At 35.4% G+C, this 27846-nt stretch overlaps 1 protein-coding gene across 6 annotated transcripts in view; it reads right to left on the bottom strand.

Moving 5' to 3' along the window:
* The window catches only part of CADPS2 (calcium dependent secretion activator 2), a 282332-nt gene that overhangs the window by 18218 nt on the left and 236268 nt on the right, over nt 1-27846 (bottom strand). For all 6 annotated transcript variants that reach the window (XM_021553475.3, XM_021553479.3, XM_077783432.1 and 3 more), the window contains 6 exons: nt 22278-22433; nt 19904-20051; nt 16314-16388; nt 12856-12939; nt 12710-12742; nt 3140-3247 (listed from right to left, as the gene is read on the bottom strand). In XM_021553475.3, the coding sequence (XP_021409150.2) occupies nt 3140-3247; nt 12710-12742; nt 12856-12939; nt 16314-16388; nt 19904-20051; nt 22278-22433 (604 nt within the window). The remainder of the gene's footprint in view (nt 1-3139; nt 3248-12709; nt 12743-12855; nt 12940-16313; nt 16389-19903; nt 20052-22277; nt 22434-27846) is intronic.

The following is a 27846-nucleotide window of genomic DNA, read 5'->3' as shown; positions in this document are numbered from 1 at the left end:
GAGGTAATAATGAAATGTATCCTGAAGCTGAGTTTTTCAGTAGAAAGGAAGGAAAAAAAAAATCCACCTTGGTTCTCCTGCCTGATCAGCAGATGTAGCGAAGCACAAGATTTAAATGATTTTAAAATGGTGCAGAAAAACCTACCAGCCCAGTCTTTTTTCAAAGTTACAGGAGACTTGAACCTCTTTCATATTTAAGGGATCATATCACAAGCTGAAGTTCCATTCTCCTTATTTTCATGTTTTTGTATAGCAGGGCACTGCTTTTATAACCTAACACTGCCATAAAACACCACATATTTATTTGCCTTTGCTCCAGTTTGAAATTTCTCAGGTAGATTAAAAATGTTATAACTCCTAGCTTTAACATATCGTGACTCACTGGCAGGCATTTGTACTTGTATCAATAGTATACTTAAATTTAAATAATCTATGTTATGCACATAACTCATCTGATAGACATGCTGTTCACTTGGTCACCATAATAGCTACTAGCATATAGTAGCTCTGGATCAAGTCAGTAATATCTGGACATAAATAGTTTGCAATTATACATTTTTGTGGGGTCAAAATAGTGTCTCAGGCCTGATCTTATCTATATTTATAATTAAGACCTCTAGCACACAGAAAAGTCAGGTTTTTTGTTATTCTGTAGAAAGCATTTCCCTGGCTGGAGCACAGGAAAGTACTTTTCCTCTTTCACTATGCTGATGATTACTTAGCTGATACTAATTCAATGTGTTTTAAGAGGAAAGCAACTGTGATCTACAGCTCTATCCGGTCCAGTGGCTTTACATAAAAAAGTGAATATATTTTATTCTTTCTACTGAAATATAACTTGATAGATTTGAATTTATAAAAAGAGTACCTAGGTTTTTCTAAAGCAATAATTTAAAATAACTGTTCAAAAGTAAGTTCCAAAATCTTGCTCAGTCATAATGTTCTAAATTTGAATTAATGTCAGGAAAGGCAAATTAACAGAGTGAGATGACTTTGTTTTACATTTCTGCATGCTATGAGCTTCCATATTTGTTAATGCTTTTTTAGTTCTGCATCTGTCCAATCAATAAGATCTCCCAGTGTGATGTGACATAGAAATGTGATACCAGCATGTAGAAAGAAAAATAGACACAAATAGATATCTGATACAAAAAAATACACAATATGTATATAGTTTTTCTTTTCTTACAGATACAAGCATTGGTCACAGCAGCATTCAATGTATACTACTGAGTAAAAGGGGACAGAAATGGGTTTGCAAACTCAAAGGCAAGTGTTGTATCAGAACTTGTGTCCATACAGGAGATGTTTTCTTGTGCTGAAAAGCTTAATTGCTGAAATGAAATTCAGGAGAGGTTCTGAACCCATGTTAAAGCCCCACCGAAGCCCTGCCCCTGTGTTAGTGCTAAGCTAAAATCCTGCCAGGAACTGTGCTGGTGACTTAACGGCTTGGAGGATCCCTTGACAAGTTCTCAGGCCATGCCCCAGGCCTTGGCCAGTGCCCCATGTTGACAGTCTGAAAATCAGTCCCATCCCACTACGTCAAGAAAGTCAATGTGCTCTCTCCAGTGAGAGTTGGACTTGGCCTTAGGCAGATATTTTTATTAACATTCAGGAAATGACAACATAAGCAAAAATAACTCCAAAGAAAAACAAAAAAATAGAAACTTGAAAATGAAACATATGCTTGCAGATTCATTGCAAAAGCAAACTGAAGCAGAAGTTGCTAATATGGTTTTAGTACTTTGTGAAGGTGCCAGCTGGATGGATGATAATTTTTCTACCCCTGCAGGGCATCAAAGCTTTTATAAAATCATTCTTTTCACACATATTAGCACTTAGCTTATTAAAACAGATGATACTTTTTTTTTTTTTTTTTTTTGTTTTGTAAAGATGCTGGGAGTGTCTGGAAATATAAAATCTGAGAGTTAAGTCTTATTTTGACCACCCAGCCTAACAAACAACAAACACTGACATGACATACCATGGCTGAGAGTCTATGTTATGGGACCTTCTGTGACTGCCACAACTGTAGTGTCACAGTAAAGGCTGTGAATTGCTGTTATGAAAACATTTGCTGTAACTTGCATAATTAAATTAAACTGCCAGAAAAAGCTTTCTAAAATACTTAGGAGATGACACAAATAAATACATTTCAAAGTGTATATTACATTCCAGAATTAGTTTTGTAATAAATTCCATTTCTCAGTGCTGGAGATGACTTCTTTTCCTTTTCAAATTCCTATGTAATTGTGACAGGGATAATTGTCATGTAAACTGATCCCACCTTATAGTAAAATAGCTTTTATTTTACATATATTTTACAAGTATAGTGCTTTAAATTTATACAGAAGGTACTATTTCAGCTGCCTACAGCTTCTCCTTCAGCTACTTAAGGACATACTAGACATAAATTAGTAGTCAGAACTTGAATTAACTGAAATGTGATAATTTCTAACAAAATTATGAGGAATCAGGGCAAAAGAATGAATGGAAGAAGGCTGCAGAAGTTATTATCAAAGCTGAGGAAAATTATTGCATACACCTTGAGGATGAGGACTACTCTGAACTTGCAGAAGTCAGATTAGAAATTTGGAAATGAGTTTGAAAATTCAATAAATGTTTATAAAAATCAACTTTAAGAAATTAGAAGTCTAAAACTGGAAATCCATAAAACAAAATTCTAAAAGTCATTCCACAGAAATACCAGCCAAACCCACAGATGTACCTGGCATCTGTATACTCTTTCTGAATACAAGCAGGCAGTGGTATATGTAGAAGTTCTTAATTTAGTGAAATTTGGTCTACAATTGAATCCACAAACTACACCAATCCAATCCTCTCCATTAACAAACTAAAAATCAAAAGATGGAATATAATTGGACTACTCACAGTGGAAAAACTACTTGTTCAAATAATAACATTCTACCAATTTTGTCTTCTAGCACTTAAAAGTTTCACACGGAAAATATCTAAAGAAAGCCCACACTTGACAGCTGAAGCTTGTAAATAATGAACAAAAGAAAAAATTATCAACAGAGAAGAGTATCTAAACAGCTTGCTGAACACCATCAAAGTCCAGCTTATCCCTTCTGATGTAGCAGTAATACCAGCAAACTTTGCAAGGCTAGTTACTTACATCAAATAACTTCTCTATGTACATTTCCTCATTGACCTTTTCTCGAAGGATATCCTGGTTTTGCCGAACAAACATAATGTAGGTGTCTGCTAGATCCATTCCTGGTTTCTGTGAAGAAAACAAGTGAGGAGAGAAAGTAATGCGAATGGAAAGGCAAACTTTTCAACAACTGAGACTTAAAAGAAATTAAGCATAATGAAAAAAAAGTTATAATATTCATACATGTACAAATTATATTAATAAAACCTGCTGTGAATTCTGGGTTAGTTAACATGTTCAGGTTTCACTACCAATGTTGTTCTACATGTTTTAATTTATGGAAGCTCTGAATCATAAATCTACATTGCCATATGCTGTTGAATCAAGTCTTGGCTCTGGCAACATCAATGCCAAAATCGGACATCTTCTGCTGTTTTGATAGTGAGGCTTTCCATGGATAGCCACTTCAGCCCAAGTGTGGAGATCCAAATCCTGCTACCACATTCAGAAAATACTTAAAAAAGCATTCAGTTCCTTTTTCACTACCTAAGATTTCCTCTAATTGACTTCCAGTGTACATCTGAATTTTGTGTTTGATGTTAGCTCCAACTAACTGCAATTCAAACTAAGCTCAAGCACATCCCTGAGAGCAATGGCATAAAAAGACAGTTTTGAGTGTAGTTCTGTACACTTATATTTTGTAAACTGTTGCACTGGTGCAGTCAGCCCAGAGGATGGCTAGGGGAGGAGGAAGGACCAAAATTTTTCCCTTCCCATATGTTCTGTATGAATAGCAGAGCAGGCATAATCTTTATACCACACCCCCTAGGACTTACTGTATGTGGTACTACATCTGTATAGGCACAGTGGTGGCTGAAACTGCTCTCTCCTCTGAATCACTCCAGAATCCAGCTGTGATTTCTGCATCTCTGTAGTCATGAAAAGTTGTTCCACAATAACACTCCTAACAGCCTGCAACTTGCCCTTTACTGGCAGCATATGCAGAGCTGCTAAGGAGTTACTTTTTTCTAACAGGAAACAAGATTGCACACAGGCACTATGGGAAGTCTCCCTCTATGTGAGCAAGCTTGTAAAAGTATTACTTACTCCCAAAAAATAGTTTATCATGTTCCTGGCATGCAAAAGAATGCTAATTTTATAATACTTCATAGTATTAGTTTTATAGTATTATAGTATATAGTATAGTATAATAGTTTTAACATTTATAGAGGATCCATACAGAATAATTAATAGTTCTAAGGAAGGAGGACAAAAACAGTTATACCCAGCCCCTGAATTCCCAAGCATAAGACATGTCTATTTCTCAGAAACTGTTACTGTCTGAAAATAGGATATGAACAATACAGTAAAATATTTAGCATATATTTAAAGCCTGTCTGCATGAAAATGCTCATATAGTTAAAATATTCCATATTAAAGCTTCCTTTCAAGTCTGCAAGTGAATATTTAACTTTAAGTTTTTCTTATTTCTTATTATCTTTTATGTAATATTATGTAATTTTTATGAACAGGTCTAAGTACAAGAGGGAAGGAGAGGTGCAACATGTCCATACTACAACTTGTCCAGAAACTGCTGTCATCCTACTACAGTAACAGGATGACAGCATTCTTTTCCAAAGCTGCAGTGACCGAAACCTCCTGGCTTATGAGGTTCAACCTTTTTCACCCTGAATCTACCACCAACATATAGAGGAATATGTTAAAAAAAATTTTTTTTTGCTTTTTCATTTATACATGTACATATACGACAGTTTCGTTTTTTAAAAGTAACCATTAAATGTGGACTGATGGCCAGCTTTCATGCTTGTAGCATCTCCAAAACTCAGAGTGAAAAACTCTGAAATATCTCCTACATTTGGATTGGTCATTCCAGAGGCAATGAAAGCTCATTGCAAACTCATCCCATCTATATATGCTTAGATGAAACTCTTAAGAGAAACGCAGGCCCATTGATATTTATATCTGCATCACACACCTAAACCCTAAGCATAGATTAAAAAATCTAAGACTTCAATAGACAAAACATTTTCTATTGTAAAACCTGATTGACAGAAATCAATAGATCTCCTTAATAAAAAAGCACCTTCACTAAAATGTGATAGAAATGCTTAAGACAAATCACAAAGTGACGGAGGCAGATTTAAAACAGAAAACTCCATATTTTACCTTAGCATACTCATTTGTGATGGCACAAGAGAATACAACCAGTGTTGAAACCTTATGAACTTTCTAAAACCTGATACAGAATTTATAGAAATTGGACCAGAGTTAACTTGGAGGAATAATGGAAAAGTATTTTGAAATATTTTTTAAATATTAGAGTATTTTGAAATCTCCAAAGATGGGTGAAGGAGATAATCTAGTAAATGAAAGGCTGATTATAGTTCTTGAAGACTACATTCAAGTGTATATTCAAGTGGAAGATTCATTAATCTTCCACTGAATTCTAAAACCTAGCGGTTCTGCAATTAATACAATATTTTCTTTTACTAAGTTCAATAAAAAATGTTCATCTTCCAGACAGCCAAAGCAAGAAAAGTAACATTTCCCATCAGCATTAACTCCCTTATCTTTGAGATGTTTACCTAGTCTTGAATATGTGACATATGGGAATTTCACACCTAGTGAATATATTTTCATGTAGCTTGTGGCACAGGAGTGTAATCATTAAAAGAATATACACAAGTAAGAGTAACTGCAACAGCTGGTGACATTTACCAATTAGAATTACAGTTCTTTTAAACACTTCATCCTTCTTAATGTGTGCAGGATAATTATCTTTGAAATTGCTGTGGAAAAAAAAAATTAATTTTCCTTTTAAACAGTGTCTGACTACAGTAGAAGTAAGTCTGAGTAAGGCAGATTATCAACATTCTAAAGTATGCCTGTTTTAAACCTCACCAAAATCACTGAAGGTTAATCATCTTTGCTCATGGTGGGCAAAGTACACATTAAACACTGAATGAACTAACAGTACATCAAATTTTTTGTTATCTCTTCATATTGCATACATTGAATTTATTTGTTTTCTTCAAATATGGGGAAAAAGAAAACTATTATAAGCATCAAAATAGCTTTAATGCTGTATATTTAATGTTTTAACTTTTTATAGGGATTATGAAATATTTGGAAACATCTGATAACACTATTCACTACTGATCTGTTTTAAATTATTAAGCATTAAGAAAAAAACCAAATTTAAACAAACAACAATTAAGGAGTTTCATGTACCTTAGAAAACAAATAGAAACTGAGATATATTTTAAATAACAGTCACAGGGGGCATTTAATTGAAAAGACTAAAGCATTCCAGTCTCCACAGCCATACTCAATAATAAAAAAAAATCTTCTCAGAATCTCTGGCAGAACATCTGCTGAAGTTAACGAGAGTTATTTGCACATCTTCTGGAGAAAAGTTTAACCTGGTATGTTATCCAGGTAAGTATAAAAAAAAATATTATCTGAAAGTTTCCCCAAGAAAAAAGGTGTTTTTTTAATGATAGATAGAAAGTTATTGTAAGTTTGTTTTATTCAGAACAGCAGACAAGCTGTTTTGCCTATCTGAAAATGAAAGAGAACCAGACAAAGAGATGAATAGAGAAACTGGAAACACAAAGACATCAAATAAAATACCAGGAAATTAAGAGTTGTAAATAGGGTTACTTTGTCGCTGGTTACACAAGTAACTGAATACACTGGCGAGTGAATGAGTTTAAACAAGGGTGTAGGCTTCAGCACATTCTTTTTTAGGGTTAATCACTAGTTAACCTGGCAAGATGAACATGCTGTTTGGGGGAAAAAAAATTAAAAATCCTTGTTAATTATATACTGCAAGTGCTCTTATTTCCTGCTGCTGCACCTAATCCCACAGGTGCAGGTTATCTCCTGCTATTCACTGGTAGGTGGGTCCTGACTGCCAGGCACTTTTTCACAGCAATAAATTCAGATAAAGAAAAAACAGCCTTATTTTCCTCATTTGAACACGAAAACAGTATCATAGTGTTTATTTAACATGGAGGCAAATGTTAAAATACATTATTTGTTTCTAAGATATTGTAGAAGCTGTAGTTATGATTGACGTGCGTGGCTCCCACTGGCAATATTTGCCCGAAGCACCTAGTGAAAAGTAATGCTGCATTGCCTTGATTTCCAGGGTTTCAAATATTTTGCTGCTGAAAGATTGCAGTAGGTTTAATGCTGCACTGATATTAGGCATTTTCCTACAGGAGAGGTACACCTAAATTTCTGAACAGCATTTTGCAATGCAACAGTTTGGCAGAAATCTCAGTGAAAATCATGTACATTTTTAATACTTGAGTGATGTTTATTCTCACTTTGGCATTTGTCAGAGAACATTTCTTAGCATCAGAGAGTATTAAATGAACTTATATTACCAAAAAACAAGAAACAGCCTCAACCCACCACACTGATTTTACTGAGTTGCTTTCCTGCCAAGGCATTAATGTTTCAAAGATGAGAACAGATGCTAGAAACTAACTATACAATAACAAAATCCATCCATTTTTGTGTTTGCCCTCCTCTCCACCTCCTTCCCCTCCCCTGAATCCTAGAGGGAGTCATTTTAAATACAGCATGGTTGTAACAATGCAATGAAAAGGAGAGATGAGCTGGAGGGGGCTATTGTGAGGAACACAGGAGCTCAGTGTTCAGTGTCCACCACAAAATGAAAGAGCATTTTGGAAAATTTCACTGCTTGAAAGTTCTTCTGTAAATACTGCAAGGCTCATCATTGGGCTATGGAATTACAAAATTAAAATATAATTAAAATACTTTTGGAATAAAAACTACTTGTATCCATGGCTAGATCACCATCACCACAATTTCTTAGAAAATTAAATACATAAGCCAGGAAGGAAGGTGCACCATATGCATAATGAGTCAATTATAAAGGTAACATTTTAATTTCACGTGGTTATAGAAGAAATTGTTTTGTTTAAATGAAAAAATGAAATGCATTTTCTCTCTCTTGGAAACATCTTCTTTAAAAGAAACTTTGGCAAAAAGGAAATGTGTCTACTTTGAGAAGTCTCATGGAAAATTTAAACTGATTCTACAAGCATTTACACAAACACCTTTTCATGTACATATAGTTTAATTGCATTCATGGGGAAACATAGCCATGCAAATGTCTGCACCAGGATTTTGATTCTTAGTGCAAAAGCTCTTGAAACCACTAAAGCCCCTATGACAAAATTTGGTATTAAAATATGCTATTTTTCCTCCATAACATTATATTTTACTATGCTACATTAGCATTCCTACTGATTCATAGTCGTTCTTCTGATTGCCAGTATCTCAAAAATACTGCTGACTTAAAACAGATGCTGCAGGGCTTTCCCTACAATTCTACAATAGCTTGTTTTCACAGATTGGAAAACAGAAGGGCCAGTTCTCAGGTCTGGGTATACAGAGGAGGAGGAAGCCAGGAGAAGCCCCAAGTGTAAGGATAATACCCCTTCTGTGGTCTTTTTTTAAAAAGAGAATTCTAAAAGAAAATCCAGCTTAAAAATTACTAGTATTGTATGGCCACACCTGAATAAACACTTATTTCCCCCAAAACGTTTTTTGCTTCTTAAAATCAGTTAAATGAGGCCATGCAGTACAAGTGTGCTATCTGAAAATGAAGGTATCTGCCTGGTAGGAGGCAGAGTTCCTTCTTTGGCCTCTACAAGACCCCATAAGTCAAATGCTGGCACATGTGTGAGGCCCCTTTTCATACCTTTGATCCCCACATAAAGGCAAGAGTGGAGCGAGGGGGCTGGCATTGTGCGAGCTGTGCACTGCTGTCAGCCCTGGCTCCTTCAAACGGCCTCTCTGCACTTGCTATGACAGGTGGCCCACACGAAGAGAGGGAGGATTAGGTTCCTTCTGTGCCCTCTAAGTAACTGGCATAGATTACTGGCTCCTACAAAGGGATTTAAACATACCTTTCTGAACAAAAAGCAGTATATACATGAGCATGTAACTGGATGCTCAATTTGTATGAGTAATTGGTCTGGTTGTATTTGTCAATGCAGCAAATGTGTGTAGAAATGACCAGCCAAAGACACAATTATTTGTATGCAAAACTGACTTACATGATGAGAAATTGAACACAATGAAATAATCTACATGATTAAGGAATAGTAATCATTTGAGATTAACAACATACTTTTTTAACCTCAATTTTACTGCATTCTTTCCCTATTCTCATTAATTAACTGGCTTTGTGAATGGAATATTTAAAAAAAGGAAAAATGTTACTTATACATCTCCTGTGGATTGCTAGGACTTAAAGTGACACTAACAAAGGATTATAGTGGATTTAGATGAGTTCTGTATTCAAATCAGCTTCTGCATTCCCAGTTATCAAAACATAGCATTAAAAAGAGAACCAATGTCATCCTTAATGCACTACTTGTGACATTTATGTTATTTTCCTCCAAACATTTGGTTTCTTCCACCTGCACAGCAGCCACATTTTTTTCCACTGCAGAGCTTTGTACACTGCAACAATTACCAATTAAGATGAGTGTAACAGCAACTAGACTTTTTTCATTATTATTTTTAGGAAACCACAAGACATCATTGTTATTCTTCCTAGTCTGGGTAATTTTACACTACTGCTACTATTTCTGTTGGGGTTTCAATTACCAAAACATACATAGAGTCCATAGAACCCTCTATGCATAGCTGGGGAAAGCAGCGAGAGCTCCTTGGCACTGCATATGTCCCACTTCTTAAAGGGCATTCTGAAAAATTGAGGCTTATGTTGCATGTTTTCTTAAACAGTTAAAAAACCAACAAAACCACTTTTTTTGGCTTCACTGGATGTAATTCATCATAATTCTTTAGCAAGAGTAATGAATAGAGAGGTAGACAGCAAGGGTAGGTAGCATTTTTACTAACCTATCTGCCAAATGAACCACAAATCTGTGTCTATCTTTCCCACCATGGTCCTGAGAAATTGAGGGATGCTGTCCCAGGAGTGTGCATCTTCATGTCCAACTATTTATGGTCTAAACCCTCTTTCAATATTAACAGAATTAACCTTTTCTTCAAAATGACTAAAAATAATCTCGGAATGCCTTCCTTTTGAAAAATATACTATTTTTATTTACTTTTATTTAACTTTTTTATCCCCTTTACCTCTTATCCTCCATCTAAAACACTTTGCTCAGTACTACCTTCATTGTCTTCTAACATATTTTTTGCCTATTTAGATTCTTTTTATTTCACTACAAAACAGCATATTTTTCACTGTTTGCCAAATCCTGGTAGTCAAAGATGAAAAACGGTCACCCCCTCAAACCCCCTGTTCCCCCAGCCCCCCTGCCATCTCCCCTGGATGCCCCAAGTGATCTCAGATGGAGGTGGGGCACAGGGGCAGAATGCCATTGTCTAACACATGCAAGTCTGCACAAATTTGCAACTACATTAAAAAAAAAAAAAAAAAAAAAAGGCTGACTGTAGTAAATTAAAGTAACATTCACACATGCAGCTATAAGGTAAGGAAGGACAAGAAGAAATTTTACAACATATTAGGTCAAAATAATACCATGAGGCATTTAATTAGCTTCAGTGAAGGCTAGGTCACTGTCACACTACCAAGAACTCAATGTGCATTCCTCCCTGTGTGCTGCCCCTCTCTCCACTTCTCACTGCAGCTGTGAGCTCAGGTGATGACCTTGTGATGTGACGACTTTCAGCCTCCTCTTACAGCTGGAATTTTTTGCTTTGACATCTGGTGATTTTAGGCCCTATTCAGACTGGACAGCTGCTGTCTGTTGTGTTGTGGCTCTTGGCCTCAACTGCATCTTCACAACAAAAGAATGTAAAGAAGCAAAACCACCCCCAGCTTACGAAAATCTTTCAATCCAGGTAAAAAGATCTCCAGAGTTTGATAATCTTTGTCTGGTCAGATCCACAGCTTCCCTGAAGCACAGTTTACATTTGTAGTTTACAGCTGTGGAACTACAGTCCAGTTTAAATGCTCTGCTGTGGGAAAGGTGTATGAGAAAGCTGGAAAGGGAAGACATTGTAATAATGCAAGGATCTTGATAGCCTGTCAATAATCTGGTCCTTTCTTCAAGCCAAGCACCACCATTCAGTGGATGTGAGAAGGGCAGTGGGGCTCCAGAAACCATCTCCCTGCTCGCTTCCTCTTTCTCTGGAACATTAAGCACATCCCCATGTGGCCTGATTTACAGTATTCCCCAGAGCTTGTGGCAAAATTATTTTTCAGTCTCATTTTTATTGTGAACTTCAACATTAGTGTATCCAGGCCAATGGTAAAAGACTTTGATGACTCCTCCTCATAGATATGTAATTTGGAGAGTTTTCCATATTACCTGAAAGAAGCCAATAAATTTCTAGTTTGTCAGCTCATTTTTTCTTTAGGCCTATGGGTCTTAGGTGCCTCAACAAGGACCTTTTGTTGCAGCTACACAGCACAATATATTAACAAAAGGTAAACTAAATTAACTGGATTTTATATGAGGTCATTCCTTTGAATGAAAGACAGCCTACTTTTTTCTTTTTTATAAAACAAAAGAGCACTTACAAATGTTAAAAACAACTCAGGCAAAAAAAATAAGAACAAAGCCTGAAAACATCATGTGAAAACAACAGAAATGTTATAATTTATCTTATGAATAAAACAAACATAAAGACAGCAAAATAACAAATTCCAGAAAGAGAGATTTTTCCTTTTATTTAACATGCACTGATTGAAAAAAAATTAATTTAGGCTTGCATTTTTCAGGACATAACTCCTGAAGGTTTTACTGGCCACCACACAGTTTAGCATATCTGGCATTCATCTATATTTTAATCTAACATTTTTCATTTACATAATAATTGTCACTTATGTAATAACTGTAGTCTTTTTTTGCTGTGCTTGGAAAACAAGATTTTTTTAGAACTGCATTAAAAAGGGATGAGAATGCAGACTAATGAGAGAACAAGTGATATTGACAGTGAAAATTACAGTATTACATAACTTTGCTTATTTAAATAAAAGATATTCTACTCTCATGCTCTAATAAAAATATTTTAACTGCTGAATTTTGCCTTTATGTATAAAAAGCTCCAACAGTTTCCCCTTTATTTTTACTTATAGCAAACAAACCAATTGCACAACCAATGGTTAATCAAATAGGGACTACGCAAGCAAGGGGTTAAATAAGCAGACCTGAGTCCTGAAGTAAGAAATCAAGAAATAATGGGTATTCAAGTATGATGCTTTTACTTGTTGCTTATACTACACATTTGAACAATTTGTCCCCTCAAAAGAATATCTAAGTTACAATCCTCACTCTTCCACAACTGAAAAAGTGCATTGAGAATAACCTTTCCACAGTTTGCTTTGAGAGTTACTTATTGCACAAGGGAAATGAAACATCCTCTCAGGGTTGTAGTGGCTGTTTAAATACTCTATGTAGAGCTGTAATGGATCTCTGTAGGAAAGCAAAATGTCAACAATAAAAAATGTGAGCTAAAGCACCCCCCCCACCCCCCCACCCCCCAATTTCTGTGTTATTATAAATAAATCAAATGTGTTATACTTACTGGAACATCAACATATTTGGCAGCTGCTTTTACCTTTAAAAATTAAGCATAAAACACACAGTAAGTACTTATTACTAAAAATTGCACACATTTTCAGAATTATGCACAGAAAGAAGAACAGAACCTTTGAGAATCCAAACACTTACAGTGAATGAAACTAATGATGAGAAGAAAGTACCTTCATCATATCTTGACAATTTAGACAGCACACCATCTAACACTGAAACAACCTGGAGAAAAAAAGCACAGAGAAGAATCTAAATGCACAGGGTGAAAATAAATATTTGGAATGACAGTGTGGATTTCTCTTCCTCATATTTGTCTTAATCAGCAGGGCAACATGAACTGTAAATCTGACCACTTTCTCCACCTCAGCAAGTGCTGAAATCAAAGATAACCTTTTTGCAGCTTCACTTATTGATCAAAACAGATGGAAAGTGCTGAATTACTGCAGAAATAGAAACCCAACCCAAACTGTCTCCTGAGGCAGGCCTGCTTCAAACACAACACTGCTGCCTCTAGAACGCAGCTGAATATCACAGTGTGTGCAGCCAGCATGTGTTTTGGGTAGAAATCACATGTTATTTTCTAGGACCACAGTTTCAAAGATGACGGAGCACAATTGCTAAAAGTGGTGATTGTGATACCACGTTTCTTTTATTTTTGCTATTAAACAGAAAACCAGCTCTGATTTCACCTCAAAGTGTAATAGCACAGGTTTTCTGTCAGCAGCATGAGCTCTTGAGCTGCTACTCCATGGCCAAGAAGGAAGCAAGAAAATATATGCCAAAGTCTCTGGTATTATGTGGTTTCTCTCCCCTGGACTTCCACCTGCTATTGTCTGAGTAGTGTGACTCCTCAGTAAGAGGTATGAATAGGTGTTTTTGACAAAATTTTGTTTTGACAAAAAAATAATCTTATTAGTTGCACTAATTACAGCTTTAATGTTTAAACTCCCCCAAATTTGCCTTAAAGCAAACAAATTCCCTTTTCACATCCCTCTGTAATGTTTTGTTGCTCAAGTAATTCACAGTATATAACATAAAATATCTGTCAGCCATGCCATTGTATTAATGCACATTTATTTTACACATATAAATTGCTTTCCAGTTTATATAAAGACTGTTTTAAAAGTCATCCCTCGCTCCCAAAACAGTCATTCCAACAACCAAGAGTATCATTTTATGAGTGTGAGGACAGAACAAAATTCCATCTGGCATACTGTTAATGGGCGCTGTAACAGTGTCACAACAGTGTCACTTCCAGAGGAATTGAGATCATCACTTTACAATAAGCCCTGCTCTTAACAGTTCAAGGAGCAGGAGGAAGTGCAAACCTACATTTGTCATTTATCAATCTAACCTGTCATATTTACAGTGATTAATTAAGACACCAGTACATAGGTGCCAATCAAAGAATAAATCCACATCACAAGAGAGAGTGGCAGTTGTTTCCGCACCCGCTTTATTAGACCAAATACCAGCTTTCTGCTTTGAAGTTGCATGCCTGTGAGAAGCTGCTGTTCATACTTTAACTCATTTTATCTGATTGACAAGGATTCTCTCTGCAGAAAAGTGTTCAACTTTATTGTGCAAAGACTGGCTAAGGAAAAGGCTGATTTCATAAACAACATGGTGTCCACAGTGCCAACATACAAATCCAACACAAGTGGGACACAAAATAAGAGAGCAAAACACTTCTGCATTAAGGATGTCTGTTTAAGCAAAAGGCTTAGTTATGTAGCTGGAGACTTGTTTTCTTAGATATCAGTGTACAGACTTGTGAAACTCTAAAAGTGTTTCTACACATACCTCACATTCTATGAATTGGTTACCCTGAGACACACTGTGCTTTGTTTCACTGTTTTGTGATATTCCTGTGATTTCTTGGACGCTTTAGACTGATGTGTCTTGTGCAAAAACTGCCCAGTACAGTTCTTAACAAGTAAAACCTCATTGAAGGAAAAGTGTTATTTTCAGTTTCATAAGAGACTTGCAGCTAAAAACAATGATTGAAACACTCATTCCACTGAGACTCAAAGGAGGTAATTAAGAGGTAAAGGCTGGAAAATATTGAAAATGTATTAGATGCAAAAGATGAATGCATATGGGTATAATGCACATTGATGTGCATTTTTTCTGCCAAAACCAAGAGCTAAACCTCAGCCTTCCTTTGTACCCTCAGAAGCTTTCTGCTTTGAAACAGAAGCAATCAGGATGTTCCTGGTATTTCATATCTCACACGAGGAGACACTGGTTTAGCTTCCAGTGATCAGCCAATGACATGGAATATTTGCTTCCTGTTTTTAGATTTCAGCTCCTGGTATTACTGTGATAACTAATAATGTCTATAGTGACAGCACCTGTCTCTACAATTTCTTGTACATACGTTCAGAAGGAAAATGACTATATTTTTCCTTTTTTATAATCTCTTATATTAAGGGAAAAAAAATTAAAAGTTTAACCTTTCATAGCATGATTTTTTTCTGATCAAATTCTCTTTTCTTTGTCTTCCTTTTCAATAACATGAAAGTAATAAACTGGAAGATTACTTGGGAGTGATGATAGGCAACTTGAAACTGTTGAGTTGAACTGCTTATAATTATGTTTACATCAAAACTTAACTTTAGACCAAAAATGTATGGCTTCTACACATTTATCAATAAGGGGACACATTTATTTTAAACTTCTGTAATGATTCTACAAAACCTTATTCTTCAACTAAGTGTCAATCCAAAAGGCAGATTCCCATCCCCCATCCCCCTCATCAAGATGTGACAAGCAAAAATAAAGGCATGATGAAAATATGAACAGAGTCTTACTTTTTGTCACTAACTCACAAATTGTAAATATATGGCTTATTCATCCTACTTTGAAAACCAGATATTTCTGTGTAGTTTGCAATGTACAGATAACAAAACTTCTTATAAAATCTTTTCTTTTCTGTCATTATTTGCTGTGTCTTTTGAATTATTCAGGATGGAAACTTTTTTTTATGTCAGTCACTTAAGACTTTTAAGGGAATAGAGGTGCTACAGAAAGACAAGACATTGTTTAAGTTTTCTTCACTTATTCTCCAAGCCCTTATATCATGTCAAAACAGATTTTATTTTTAAATATGAAGGCCTAAAAATCAATTTCAAGAAACAACATCTTATATTTTAATTAAAAGGTTTGTGGACCAAAATCTCATTAAGAAGTTAAATTCTGGATAATGTCCACTTCTAAATACAAAATTTAAATATTAAATGCTAGGAAGAAATTTCTCATGAAGGAAATTCAACAAAAAAATAACACATGGTATTATGTAAGACAGTATTGATTAAGTCCTACGAGTTCTACTAGCTGTTAGCAATTCCTATATACAACAGAAACACAGAAGACAAACTTTTCTCAATACCAGGCTGCATAGAACTTGTACACTCAATTGTTATAAAATTTAATTTTATAAATTCAGTATTATTTGCACAAATAGTATTTACAAACCATGTTGTCCCCTACAATTTTCCTTATTTCCATATAGAAAAACTGTGTGATATTTGAATACATCTCCAAAGTTCAATCATTTTCTGCTATATTATAAATTAAAATGTAAATAGTTTTACCTTTGAAACAAGAAGTGAAATAATTTCTTTAACAGTTTCTTCAATCAAGTCATCTATTTTTGAATGGTATTGTTGCTGTAATTCAAAAGATAAAAAAGCATTAGCATGTATGTGAACACACACTTTTGTCGTAAGTCATAAATGGTGCAAAGCTGATAACCCTGCCAGATCAGATTTACTTAAAATTATCATTTTGAACATAAGAAGAACAAACCCTTGAAAATGATCCACCCAATCAACAGTTTCTTACATTCTGTGTTGAAAATTTTCCCATGTACACTGTTGAGTTAAGCAGCTAATGGGGTTATTATTTAGATGAATTGAGTTCTTATACTTATTCAGGCGAAGGAATGTGAAGGATAGTTTTTGTCTTCTCCTATATAATTAAGGTGGCCATGTATTTTTTTCTAAAGGGTTGGTTTAGCTGGAGAAGCAAAAAGACTAGAATAAGATTTAATTAATACAGCATTTCATGTCTGACAACTCTCATTCATAAGTTATTTTAAATGTCCTCTAGAAATAAAATGAGCTCCAATTGTTCATCCTGAAAGAGCCTTTCTGCTAGCACAGTGAGCTTCAGTTTATACAAATCTTACAATATGTTCAAGCAAGGGCAAAATTAAAATTTCATCAACAAAGCAGAATAGATGGTAGCAAATTAATAGGCCATAGAAAGCATAATAAAAACAGACTTCATTCTCCATAGACTTTTTCTTTTGATTTTTCATAAAGAAGGTGCCTTTAAGCAAATGCTTTTAAAATAAATCTAAAAGACTTTTTAGATAATCCTACTGAGCTCCCTTCTGAAATTAACGGGAACTAGGGATCCTATTCTGTCAAGGAGGCACATCAATTTAAACAGTAATTCTTCCTTTAGAAACATTTATCTGACAGCAAAGATTGTCCCCAATAGCCACTTCACAGAAAATGTGACTTGTAAAGACTAACCCTATCTTCCTAGTTCAAGGCTACTTGGAACAGCTAACAGCATAATGCTCGGAGCAAAAGTACTGAGGTCAGTGTAAACATCAGCCTAACTTAGCAGCTGCCAGCTGAATAATTTTCAGAGTTCTAAGTTTTTAAAGGCATTTTTCATCCATTTCAGAGCTGCCATAAAGATCAAAACATTAATTCTGATCTGCTGAATATTTTTAGGAATGATTTTCTAAAAAGCAGTGATACTGAACTTGAGTTAAATTGAGAATAAAAATATGAGATGTGTGTGCCCACATAAATGTGTCTACTGCAGGTACTAACACCAAACATCAATTTTTGCTTTTAATTTCTTTTCATGTTTAAGAACACTTGAAAAATGTAAATACACAACTCATACACTGCGGTCACACCGGAACAGTAAAAGAGTATATTAAAAATATATCAAATATTTTTCTACATTTTCATATTTATTACAGTCCAACCATATTAATATCTTGACCAATAAAATATTTTCTTGATCTGCTAAAGGGTCTAATCACCCCAAACAATGTGTGATGTCTGTAGCTTACAAGTCTTCAGGAGGCAATGTTTTCTTACTGTCTGGAAACCACAAACAATTATTCTCCCACTGATGAATGTCAAAACTATATATACTCCTGTGATCCATAAAAAATCAGTAGTCCCTCCCAGAAAGTGTCTACAACTTTATCTCCACAGTACAGTTAGTGATTTATATATATATAAGATCAGTTCCTATATTTTTGTGAGTTTTTTTTCCTTGTATCTTTTTCTTTTCTTTTTTCTTATTCTTTTTTCTCACCACAAAGCAAATACAATTTTGTAGAAATGGTGTATAAACAGTAACTTTACTTCTGACCAAGGCAAAAAAAAAATCAAGCTTTTCAAAAAACACAAGATTCCAAACCCATGAAATTTCTTTAGAAATTACATTAATGTGATTTTTTTCATTACTTATTTTGAAAACCATGAGATCATAAATACTCTAATCCACTCCTCTTCAGTGCTAATTTCCATTAAAACAGTCACCCTCAGCAAAACAAAACTTCAGACCCTTGTGGAGAATGATTTGACTCTGGGCTTTAAAAAAATGGCAGAACTTTGGCTCCTAGTGGACTGGCTGGCAGTGCAGGAGGCATAACCAGAGCAGGCAAGAGGAATGGCAGGTCTGGAGAAGGGGTTTTGCCACCTGCCTGCAGGGCACTGTGGAGGTACCGGTACTGCCTGTCCCAGAGCAGCGTGCGCTTGTGCGTGTTTGCAGTTACTGCTTGTACACACACGAAAGGTGAAGTGGCAGCATCAGCTCAGAGCAAGAGTTGATAGTTGTGGTTTGCTTCTGATGAGCCTCACTGAGAGATGAAAGAATCCAAAACTTTGTGACCTGGTAAGACAGGATGCTGAGTGTGAAAAGCAGAAAAATGAAGACTTCATCTGGAATAGCCCTGGAGGATGAACAAAGGAAGAACTGGGAAGCTGATGATCAGTCTGCTGCACAGTCAGACTGTGAAGGAGTTCTGAGGGCCTGGCTAACAGATTAACATGAAAAGCAACATTACCATTTAAAATAAAAAGTGGCTGTTAATATGCAATGAAAAAATGCAAATTAAAAACCAATGAAAAGGCACTTACCCATTGACTAGCAAACTGGTTCATGTCACGGAAAACCAAAAGCAAAAATAAAGACGACAGGGATGGAACAGGAAAATGATGAATGTCTCATTGAATTAGGAAAAAAAAAGACAATTTACATTGAATATGCTCACTTGAAAAGATCGGTCAATGAAATGAAGAACTGCAAAAATCAACTGAAAAACATGTCCAAATAATGTAATTGTGAAGGTGGCTAAAGCATATATATGTTTTTTGTTGCCAAATTCTGAAAAATGTTTTTACTGTCTCTCCAAAAACAAATCAAATTATGTGCTAATGCATTATCACAGAAAGAACAGTTTAATTTTTTTGCTGGTGGTCTCACCAATCTACATAGCATACTCTTTTTATTTCACAGATTATTCCTGCTGAGAGTGACAACACGGGAGTGACGGAAGTTAGTGAAGTTTACATTTCCTCCAAAAGCACATCAGTGCTCCACTGTGAAGTATCTACAGTCCTGGCAGCAGACTACTGCCAAAACGGACCCTGTCCTTGGAGACCAAATTAAAAAAAAAGAACATTAAATTGCCTGATTATTTCTTTCCTCTGTTTTCAGCATACTCTGAGGCATGACAGCTGTGTCTATAATCCATTTAAAACCAAACCTTAATAAATTAAAACCTGTCTGCAAAGGACAATATTTTGGCTCTATTTTACAATTACAAAGGAGTCCTGAAGTGGGCTCTTTTTCTGTTGGAGCCCAAGAGAAATTCCTGGAGGGGCTGTTAGTCAAGAAATGCCTCTGAATGTTCAACAAACTCACAGGTCAAAGCAAACAAATTACAGAAGCACTCTGTGTGCTCTCTGGTGGAAGATGAGGGGTTGTGCCTTGCATGATGCTACTAGGGATCAGCTGATGCACACTTCTGTACCAACAGAGCTGTGTGATGCATCTCAGTTAGTCTGAAACTAATCTAAGGACAGTCTACAGTACGTTTCAGATCAACCAAACATAAGAATTAAACATACAAAATTCCACTTACCTCTTGCCCCCCATCCAGTATGCAGAGTTTAGTTGTCTGTTTCTTGGCGTCAACTAACACGTTAAACATTGTGCATAGGTAAGAAGGTATACGAAAGTCTGTTGATTTGTTTGTCTTTTGCAGCTTCAGTTCAAATGCAATTCTTGTCCTGTTTATTAAAACACAATTTATAATATGAGTATCTCTGGTAATCCTGAACAACCACTGTAAACATGTATAAATCTTACTGAACATGTTGTCTTAACAATATACATATGCATGAGAACATTTTAGAATTAAAATTCCGTAAATTCAGAATATCAACCTTTCAGTAAATAATTGTTCTGATGGTCATCTCAAGGTTCTGCCCTTCTTTAGTGAATTCAGTTGACCAATAAAAGTATTATCTTCTTGCTTTCTAGGTAACAATGTTTCTTTGTGTTTAATATAAAGCAATGAAAATACCCCTTATTTTCCAACTTTTCTATGCTAAATGCTGTTTATTGTATAAAATGCTTGCTTCTAAGAATATAATGAGAAATTCCTCTTCTAGCTTTAATGGAAAGAGAATTTTAATAAAGAAAATCAGTTTAATATGAATAAAATATTAATATTTATATTGAAAATTAAGAAATTTTAGGAGATTCATAATATAAACTCCCTATTTATTTCTCACAACAGTGTAAATAAGGAGCAATGTCACTGAAATAAACTGTCATTCAACACACATAAAGTATTTTATTTCCACACTTATTAAATGTGGGTACCAGAAATTCACACAATATTTTTAGAAGATGGGAATAGAAGAATCCTATTTCAATTTTAAAAATTCTTAAGATCATGTTAATATCACAAGAAGAGTTATAATATAAGAATTTAATCAATTTTTTCTGCTACTCTAATGTTTATTATCTGACATCCAGTATCTTTGACCACAGAAAAATATAATTAGTGTCTTAAGATTGGTATATTATGTATTAAGTTCAAAATATTAAGATATTTTATAATGATGTTGGCGAGACAGTGAAGTTTTTTTTTTCTTTTTCCAGCTCAAAATCGATATAATCCACATATTAGCACTGAATGTCTTTTCTACTCTATGTTTTTGTAGACTAGAATAATACTAATAGTCTTCCAGTCCTTTGAGATTTCACAATTTTTCTAAGATTTCTTAGATAACTGTAACTGACTGAGCTTCTATGCCAAATTTTTTAGAACAGATGGATTGCTTCGATTTTAGTGTTTCCTACCTTTCTTTGTTACAACTTTAACTTTTATTCCATTCCCTGTATCATTCCACTTTCATAATAAAATAGAAATGTTATTTTAAATTTTTCTGTTTTTTAATAATGATTTCATCACTCTAGCTCTAGGAACAGGCTCATATCCTTAGGTTCTACTCATAGCCTGAACCTCTAGGCTTATAGCCTGAGGTTCTACTTTTTCCTACTGTGTTCAGAGAAAATAATGCAATACTATGCCATCTGTAAAGATTCTCAGCTTGTTTAGCCTTTCTTATCAATATTGTATTGATATTTGTGTAATATTGTAATATTACATAATATAGTAATAGGTCAAATGTAATATTTACATTTTATTATTAACACAAATTATCTACAAAATTTATTTTCCCCCATTCTATTACATTTTTTAAAAATCTGCATTTTTATATGTCCAGATTAATCTTTCCGAAGCAACTCATTGTAGACCTCTGTAAATTTTCTAGACATACAGATATTTCTTCTAAACTCAGTGATATTTACTGAAAGCTATGGCAGAGGTATTTTCAGATCAACTATAATTAATTTAAAATAATATACCAATAGTACTAACACACAGCTCAAGAAAAAACAGCACTACATTTTCTGTAATTTTCAGAAGTTTAGCATTATAGAACTTAATTTCAGTTGGATCACTATCAGCCAGCTTTCTTATGTTTGTTGTATAAATGCAGAAACATTGTCACTCTATGTTTGTAATATATTTCTTAGAGACAGTACTCTAAAACTGCCAAATTAAATAATGCTGTTATTAACTGAACATGAAGACTAATTTAGTAAAGGGAGAGGGAAATGTGCAAAAAGAGGATTTCTTCTAGCAGAATTCTGAGTTCTGTTAATATTTGCCACTAATATGGAATAGAAAAAATCCAAACTTGATTTATTCACTTCCAAGGGTCCATTCACAACAGAGAAATTCTCCTTGATATTTCCTAGATGTTGGAAAACTGCTGATTGCCAGATACTGGAAATAAATAGAAGTCACGATCTCTTTAGACCTGCCCTGGTTCTAGTGACAGTATTCTGGTATAGATATACCCCTGCAAGCCAGCATGAGCCCTCCTGTGCCAATTTTCAAATCTCTCCCAATTTTTAAGTGATCATTTCAACTGTACCTTTTAACGCAGGCTTCTATCATGTCAGTGGCCATGAGTTTAAGTCTCTGCTCTAAATGGTGGGCAAATTCTGGTTCTGGCCAGTGAAGATCAAAAACAAACATCTGCAGAGCATCCAGCTTCCAGAAAAGATCTTCTGATGTAGCTGATCCATTGCTGTAAGAAACAAAACAAAACAAAGCCCCCAAGAAACAGAAGATAAATGTATGGATGTCTATTGCAGTTGCCACATAATTAAGGTAATAAGATTTTCTTATCCACCACCTTCCTCCTTCATTTCCATGTATCTTTTAGCACAGTGGCTTTTATTTAAAAAATGTGAAAATGGTAGTGGGAAACTTAAAATATATCCCCTTAGGGTGAAAAAAGTGATCAATTTCTCATTTGTTGGCTGAGAACTATGACTGGATAGGGAGGCAGATGGGATATTGGGGAGCATGGAAAATAAAATAGCTCAAGTTTCAGATCAAGATAGAAAAAATATAGGGTACAGGAATAGTAGGGATATTTTCAATATAGTGAAGATTTTGTGCATACATTTTCTTGCCTTCATAACTGGTAGGTAAGTCTACCAGAGAAATGAGGATGCTAATATTAATACTGTAAAAGAGATAACCAGAAAAATAGCCCCTTGATAAATACTCATGGATTCTAACTGAGGGAATATCATCAGATCTGGGTGGGAAAAAAAAAGAGAAGAGAACTATTTAAAGAAATTTGTGTACAAACAAAACCAGCAGATTAATATGGCTCTGTGCCATCTCAGATTGCCCATAATGCTTTAAAGTTCTTCCACTCTCATTTGATTGCTGAATTTAAATACAATCACTTGTGATAAATGCAACAACTTAAACTAAGCAGTAAGCTCATTTACACTTCCACTGTCAGTACAGATTAATTACATTTTCATGGTGTGCTATATAGCAATGCCTGAGTTACCATTTATGATTAGTGCATACTATGCAACATTGAATTCCAGGATGTGAGCGACACAAGCAACCAAAACTCAGTCTGACAGTTCAGATCCAAACGGTTTAAATACATCTTGACTGTAATTTTGCTTCTTCTGCCTTATGACTAAAGAAGAGAATTATCAAAGTGTTAAGTGACCCCAGCTCCCATGAAAGGAATCAATGAGCAATGATTGTGCTCAGGACAGAGCAGGGTCAGATTCAGAATGAACCAACCAGAAAGGACCTCTAATACCTGCCCACCTAATGCACGCCTCAGGCAGTGGCAGCACCACTGGGTCCCACCGTGGGCAGTGGGCAGTGAGTGAATTAAAGCACAGCTCACAATCAGTGCCCTGAAGTGCAGCAGGGATGCAGCAGGAGCACTGCTTCAGCATCGCACTCGAATCCATCACCTTCCAGACACACCCACGTGCCCCTTGCTCCTCTGCTACCACAGCCAGAGCTGTCATCTGCAGGGTTGCCTTGGTGCCCAGTGCAGCTCCAGACCAGGCGAGGGGACCCTGGCAAGCTGGCAGCAGGAGCTCCTGCCTAAGGGAAAGGCTGCCTCTGAGCGACCAGCTCTGGCTCTGGTTTTAATGGTGCAGGTTTTGATCTCATCATGGAGCATAGCAGGATATCCCACAGTCCCAACACACTTTTTAGTTTAGGCTTTTATGGTATTATACATATTTTCCCCACTTATGTTACACAGTAACTTAATTTTGTATTGTATTGTGGTCCTGAAAGAAAACAGCAGAAACAGGAAAAGGCCCATGGGACTGCTAAGGTTGCAACTTGCACAGGGTTCTACCTGCTGAGGGACCACTTTCATACATCCCTAAGTTTAATTAAGGAACAGAAGGAAAAAACAACCAAAGTTCCTGGAAAATTTATAATCCTGTTGGACTGTTTTTTAAGTAATATGAGAAGTAAATATTGAAGATATCATTGCATCCGCCGTGTACACTGGCAGTGAGTGAAGCTGCAGACGCTTTGTTTAGAACATATCTGATTCAAAAGTGACTAAATCAAGTTTTGAGATGATTGGGGTAAAAGAGTAAGACAAATCAGATGGGGACAGAAATGGGAGAATCTCAGTATTTATATAACTGTTGATAAAAACACATATTTTCTAGAAAACAAACCAAACTTTCTCAAGAAACAAAACTAATAATTTCCATCATCAGATCATAAAATTTAATCTTTTTATTCTCCCATAGTTGTTTCTTTTTCACCTGATGGAATTCCAAAGGAAATTCTTTAGCAGTCAGGAGGACCAATGAATTCATAATAACATAAATGTATTCTTATGCAAATTTACTACTTTGTTTACTACTACACTGCAGTAGCCACTTAAATTTGTTTAGACTACCAAATAAAGTTTCACAATTATAGTAAATGCAATAACAGTCACAGTTCATGAAAAAATTCATTCTCTGAGAAACACTAATTTATTTGTTCTCTTTTCATATCATTTTTAATTTTCATTCTTCAATTTTTTATTCAGTATTGTCCAATGACATTTGAATTTGACGAACATATCATACTAATAAGATGAAGAAAATAAAATGCTACAACAGAAATTGTTTGTTCCTGGATCACACATCCTAACACAAATGTCTAATTTCTTTGCTAAATGCTTCAAAAGAAGAGCTAAACTCAGATTTTATGTCTTTCTGGCACAGGAGTAATTCCTGCATTCAAATTAAGATTGAATCTGTATCCATAATTTGAGAACCTTTTTTTTTTTTTTTTTTTTTTTTTTTTTTTTTTTTTTGTGAAGGGACAGGACACATTCTTGGCTACTGGAAAGTTTTATTTGAATGTGCATGGTAAAGCTACTTCAGTCTAAAAAAAAAAGGAATAATATTGCTCTACCAGGAAACTGAACTGACATTCTTTCTTTAAAAACAATTATAGTTACCCATAGTTTTAAAAATAAGCACATACTCTACTGCTTTGCTGGCCAAAACTTAATATTTCAGGTACTGCCCAGTTGTTCATTCTTATTAATCATGTCATAGCAGTAACAGAAGATTGCCAGGGATTAAAAGAAGCAAATATTATGCACATCCTGTTATATTCAAATTTATTTTAATGGGAATTTAATTTTGCAATTGGTCACACTTTGATTGGGAGAGTGAACCAGGTATCTCCAGAGGTCCCTTTTAAACTATTTTATGGCTTTATGCCTTGCATTGTACTGAACACAGCACAAAAATAAGATCCAAGACATAATGTTTCTCCAAGAACCTGCAGCATATCAAATCTAGGAATTGCATGCAGCCTTAATTCACTTATCCACTGACAGCTGAAAGAGGCAGTTTCCCACTGGGCTTGCCAGGTACCTAAGCAGTAGCAATTAGTCAAACAGTATACTAATAAAGTACACTGGTTGCAAGATACTCCCACACATGACTTCAGAGTAGATATAGAATGAATAATTTCTTGCCTACATATGAAACTCAAAAGGGTGGCTTGGGATATGAAAATGTAAGTATTTAATATCTAAGAATATTTTCAATCAACCCAAAGATTCAAAAGCAGCTGGTTTCATTTCATCTACAATCTACCATGGACAGGGATGTTCATTTTACAAACTACTGCAATTGTTTTTTTGAGATTACTAATGACATACTACCAACTTGTGTCTTGTGAGAACCACTTACAAAACATGGCAAAAGCACTACATCCACTGTGAAACCCCAGCTAGTGCACTCCAGCTTTTCATTCTTTATGCTGCCTCAAAATACATGTTCAGGGCTCAGAAAGTCAATTGAGAATTTCTTCAACAGAACAAGATTTTCAATAATTTCAGTGTCAGTTGCACTCAGCCCCATCTCTCTACTTTTCACCAGCAGATGAGGCAGAAGGATGGAGCAGAACCTTTGCAAGCATCAGTCAGTGTAAAGTCCCTCAAAGACATTGGGGACAGAGCTACCCCATGACTTCTCTTAGCTCAAGACTGAGGCAACCTATGGATCAAGGAATCAAAACAAGTTTCTTAGGTCTTCTTTCTTTCTGCATATTAGTATTTTTGGAAGGAAATATATCTGCCCCACAATATAAATTTGTCTTCTAGAACGCTCAATAGGACCTAGCTATTCAAAATTCCTTATTCATAGAAAGCATATCAGCCAGTTTTCACCATGCCATCAGTCTTATGGCCATACTTCTAAATATCCATCCTTAGAAATGCAGGCCATGGCCTCCTACCACTTTACTGGAGGTAAGCTCTATGACAGGAATGTTTGTGGCACTGCAGACACAACTCCTCAGAGCAGAGATGAAAGATGGCCTCTGACTCCCTCAGCACTCACAAACACACAGAGAGGTCCAGCACAGTAGCTTAGACATATTCATACCAACTCCCTCTCTGTTACTATTGGAGCACTGTGACTTCCCCAGCTTTGTCTCTCCCATCACTCATTATAGCTGAGCTATAGCAGGAAGAATATAGATGACACATTTCCTTTGATGTTGCTTTTTCTGGGTGGAAGACAAGACAGAACTATTCTCCTATAAACACATTTCTTATTCCAGGTTTCCCCAGCCTTTAATTTTCCAGAAGCTGATGATGTTTTAGACTGGCGTGAGATAGCAACAGACAACCTCAGGTGTGTATCTACAATATTTCTGGTTAGGGAAACTATGTTATATCTGCACTGAAAAGAATAATCTATAAATTAACCCATAAACAATTAAAATTACCCACATATCTAACTTAAAAGCCAGGTCCAGAAGACACAAAACAAAATTAAAATATGACGAGCCATTTAAAATAGTATATTTGAATTAATGAATAAGTAAGGAAAAACTCATTGTGGCTGATTGAAAGCTTTTACAGAATATTCAAACTTTTTTGCTCTTTAAGATTATCCTCAGCCAAATGGAAGAGTAATTCACAGTGCTCTGCATGTCTAGCCAATGTGTCCTCTGAGTTATCTTCTCCAGAGACCAATCAAGAAAAACAGACTACTACTCATAAGTTTCCCCTTTTCATATTGCACTTTCCAATGCCCAAAAAGAAGTGAAAAAGATAATGATCTTCCTAAATGCGGTTATAAGTAGCATATATTTATTGCTGCAAAACAAATGATCAAGGACAAAATATAATCAGTCTTTTCTAGTAATGTTCAAGAGAATTGTAGCAACTTTAAAGTGAAAATGGAGAAAATCTATTTTCATCAATAAAGCACACAAATGGATGCTCAACTGTGAATATCTTTTCACTTCTTTCTCTTCAACAAAATTCTCAGGTAGGCACATAATAGCTCTATTGAATATGAATATACTTAAACATGAGCTTGAGAACATGGACACAAACCTTAGTAAAGTTTTGAGACTAATAATTCTTTTTCTATTACAGATAGAAGAGACACAGGACTTCAGCAAACCTTTGACACAGTTGGCTCATAGACCACTCATTCTCATTCTTTTTGACTCTGGATTCTTCATTGTGTATTTTAAATTGATAATGATTAATTGGCCAAAATCATCACTTCCAAAGAGAAGGAGGAAAGTCCTGCAGACCTCTGTGATATACGAAGTCATCTTCTTGCCAAATCATCAGTTTTGTGGCCAGGAGGAGGGAGCACTGTGAACTGGGAAAGAAA

The sequence above is a fragment of the Lonchura striata genome, chromosome 5 (assembly GCF_046129695.1).
Source record: "Lonchura striata isolate bLonStr1 chromosome 5, bLonStr1.mat, whole genome shotgun sequence".
NCBI lineage: Eukaryota > Metazoa > Chordata > Aves > Passeriformes > Estrildidae > Lonchura > Lonchura striata.
Note: the sequence above shows the minus strand (reverse complement) of the source record. Positions and strands in the feature narration are given on the sequence as shown.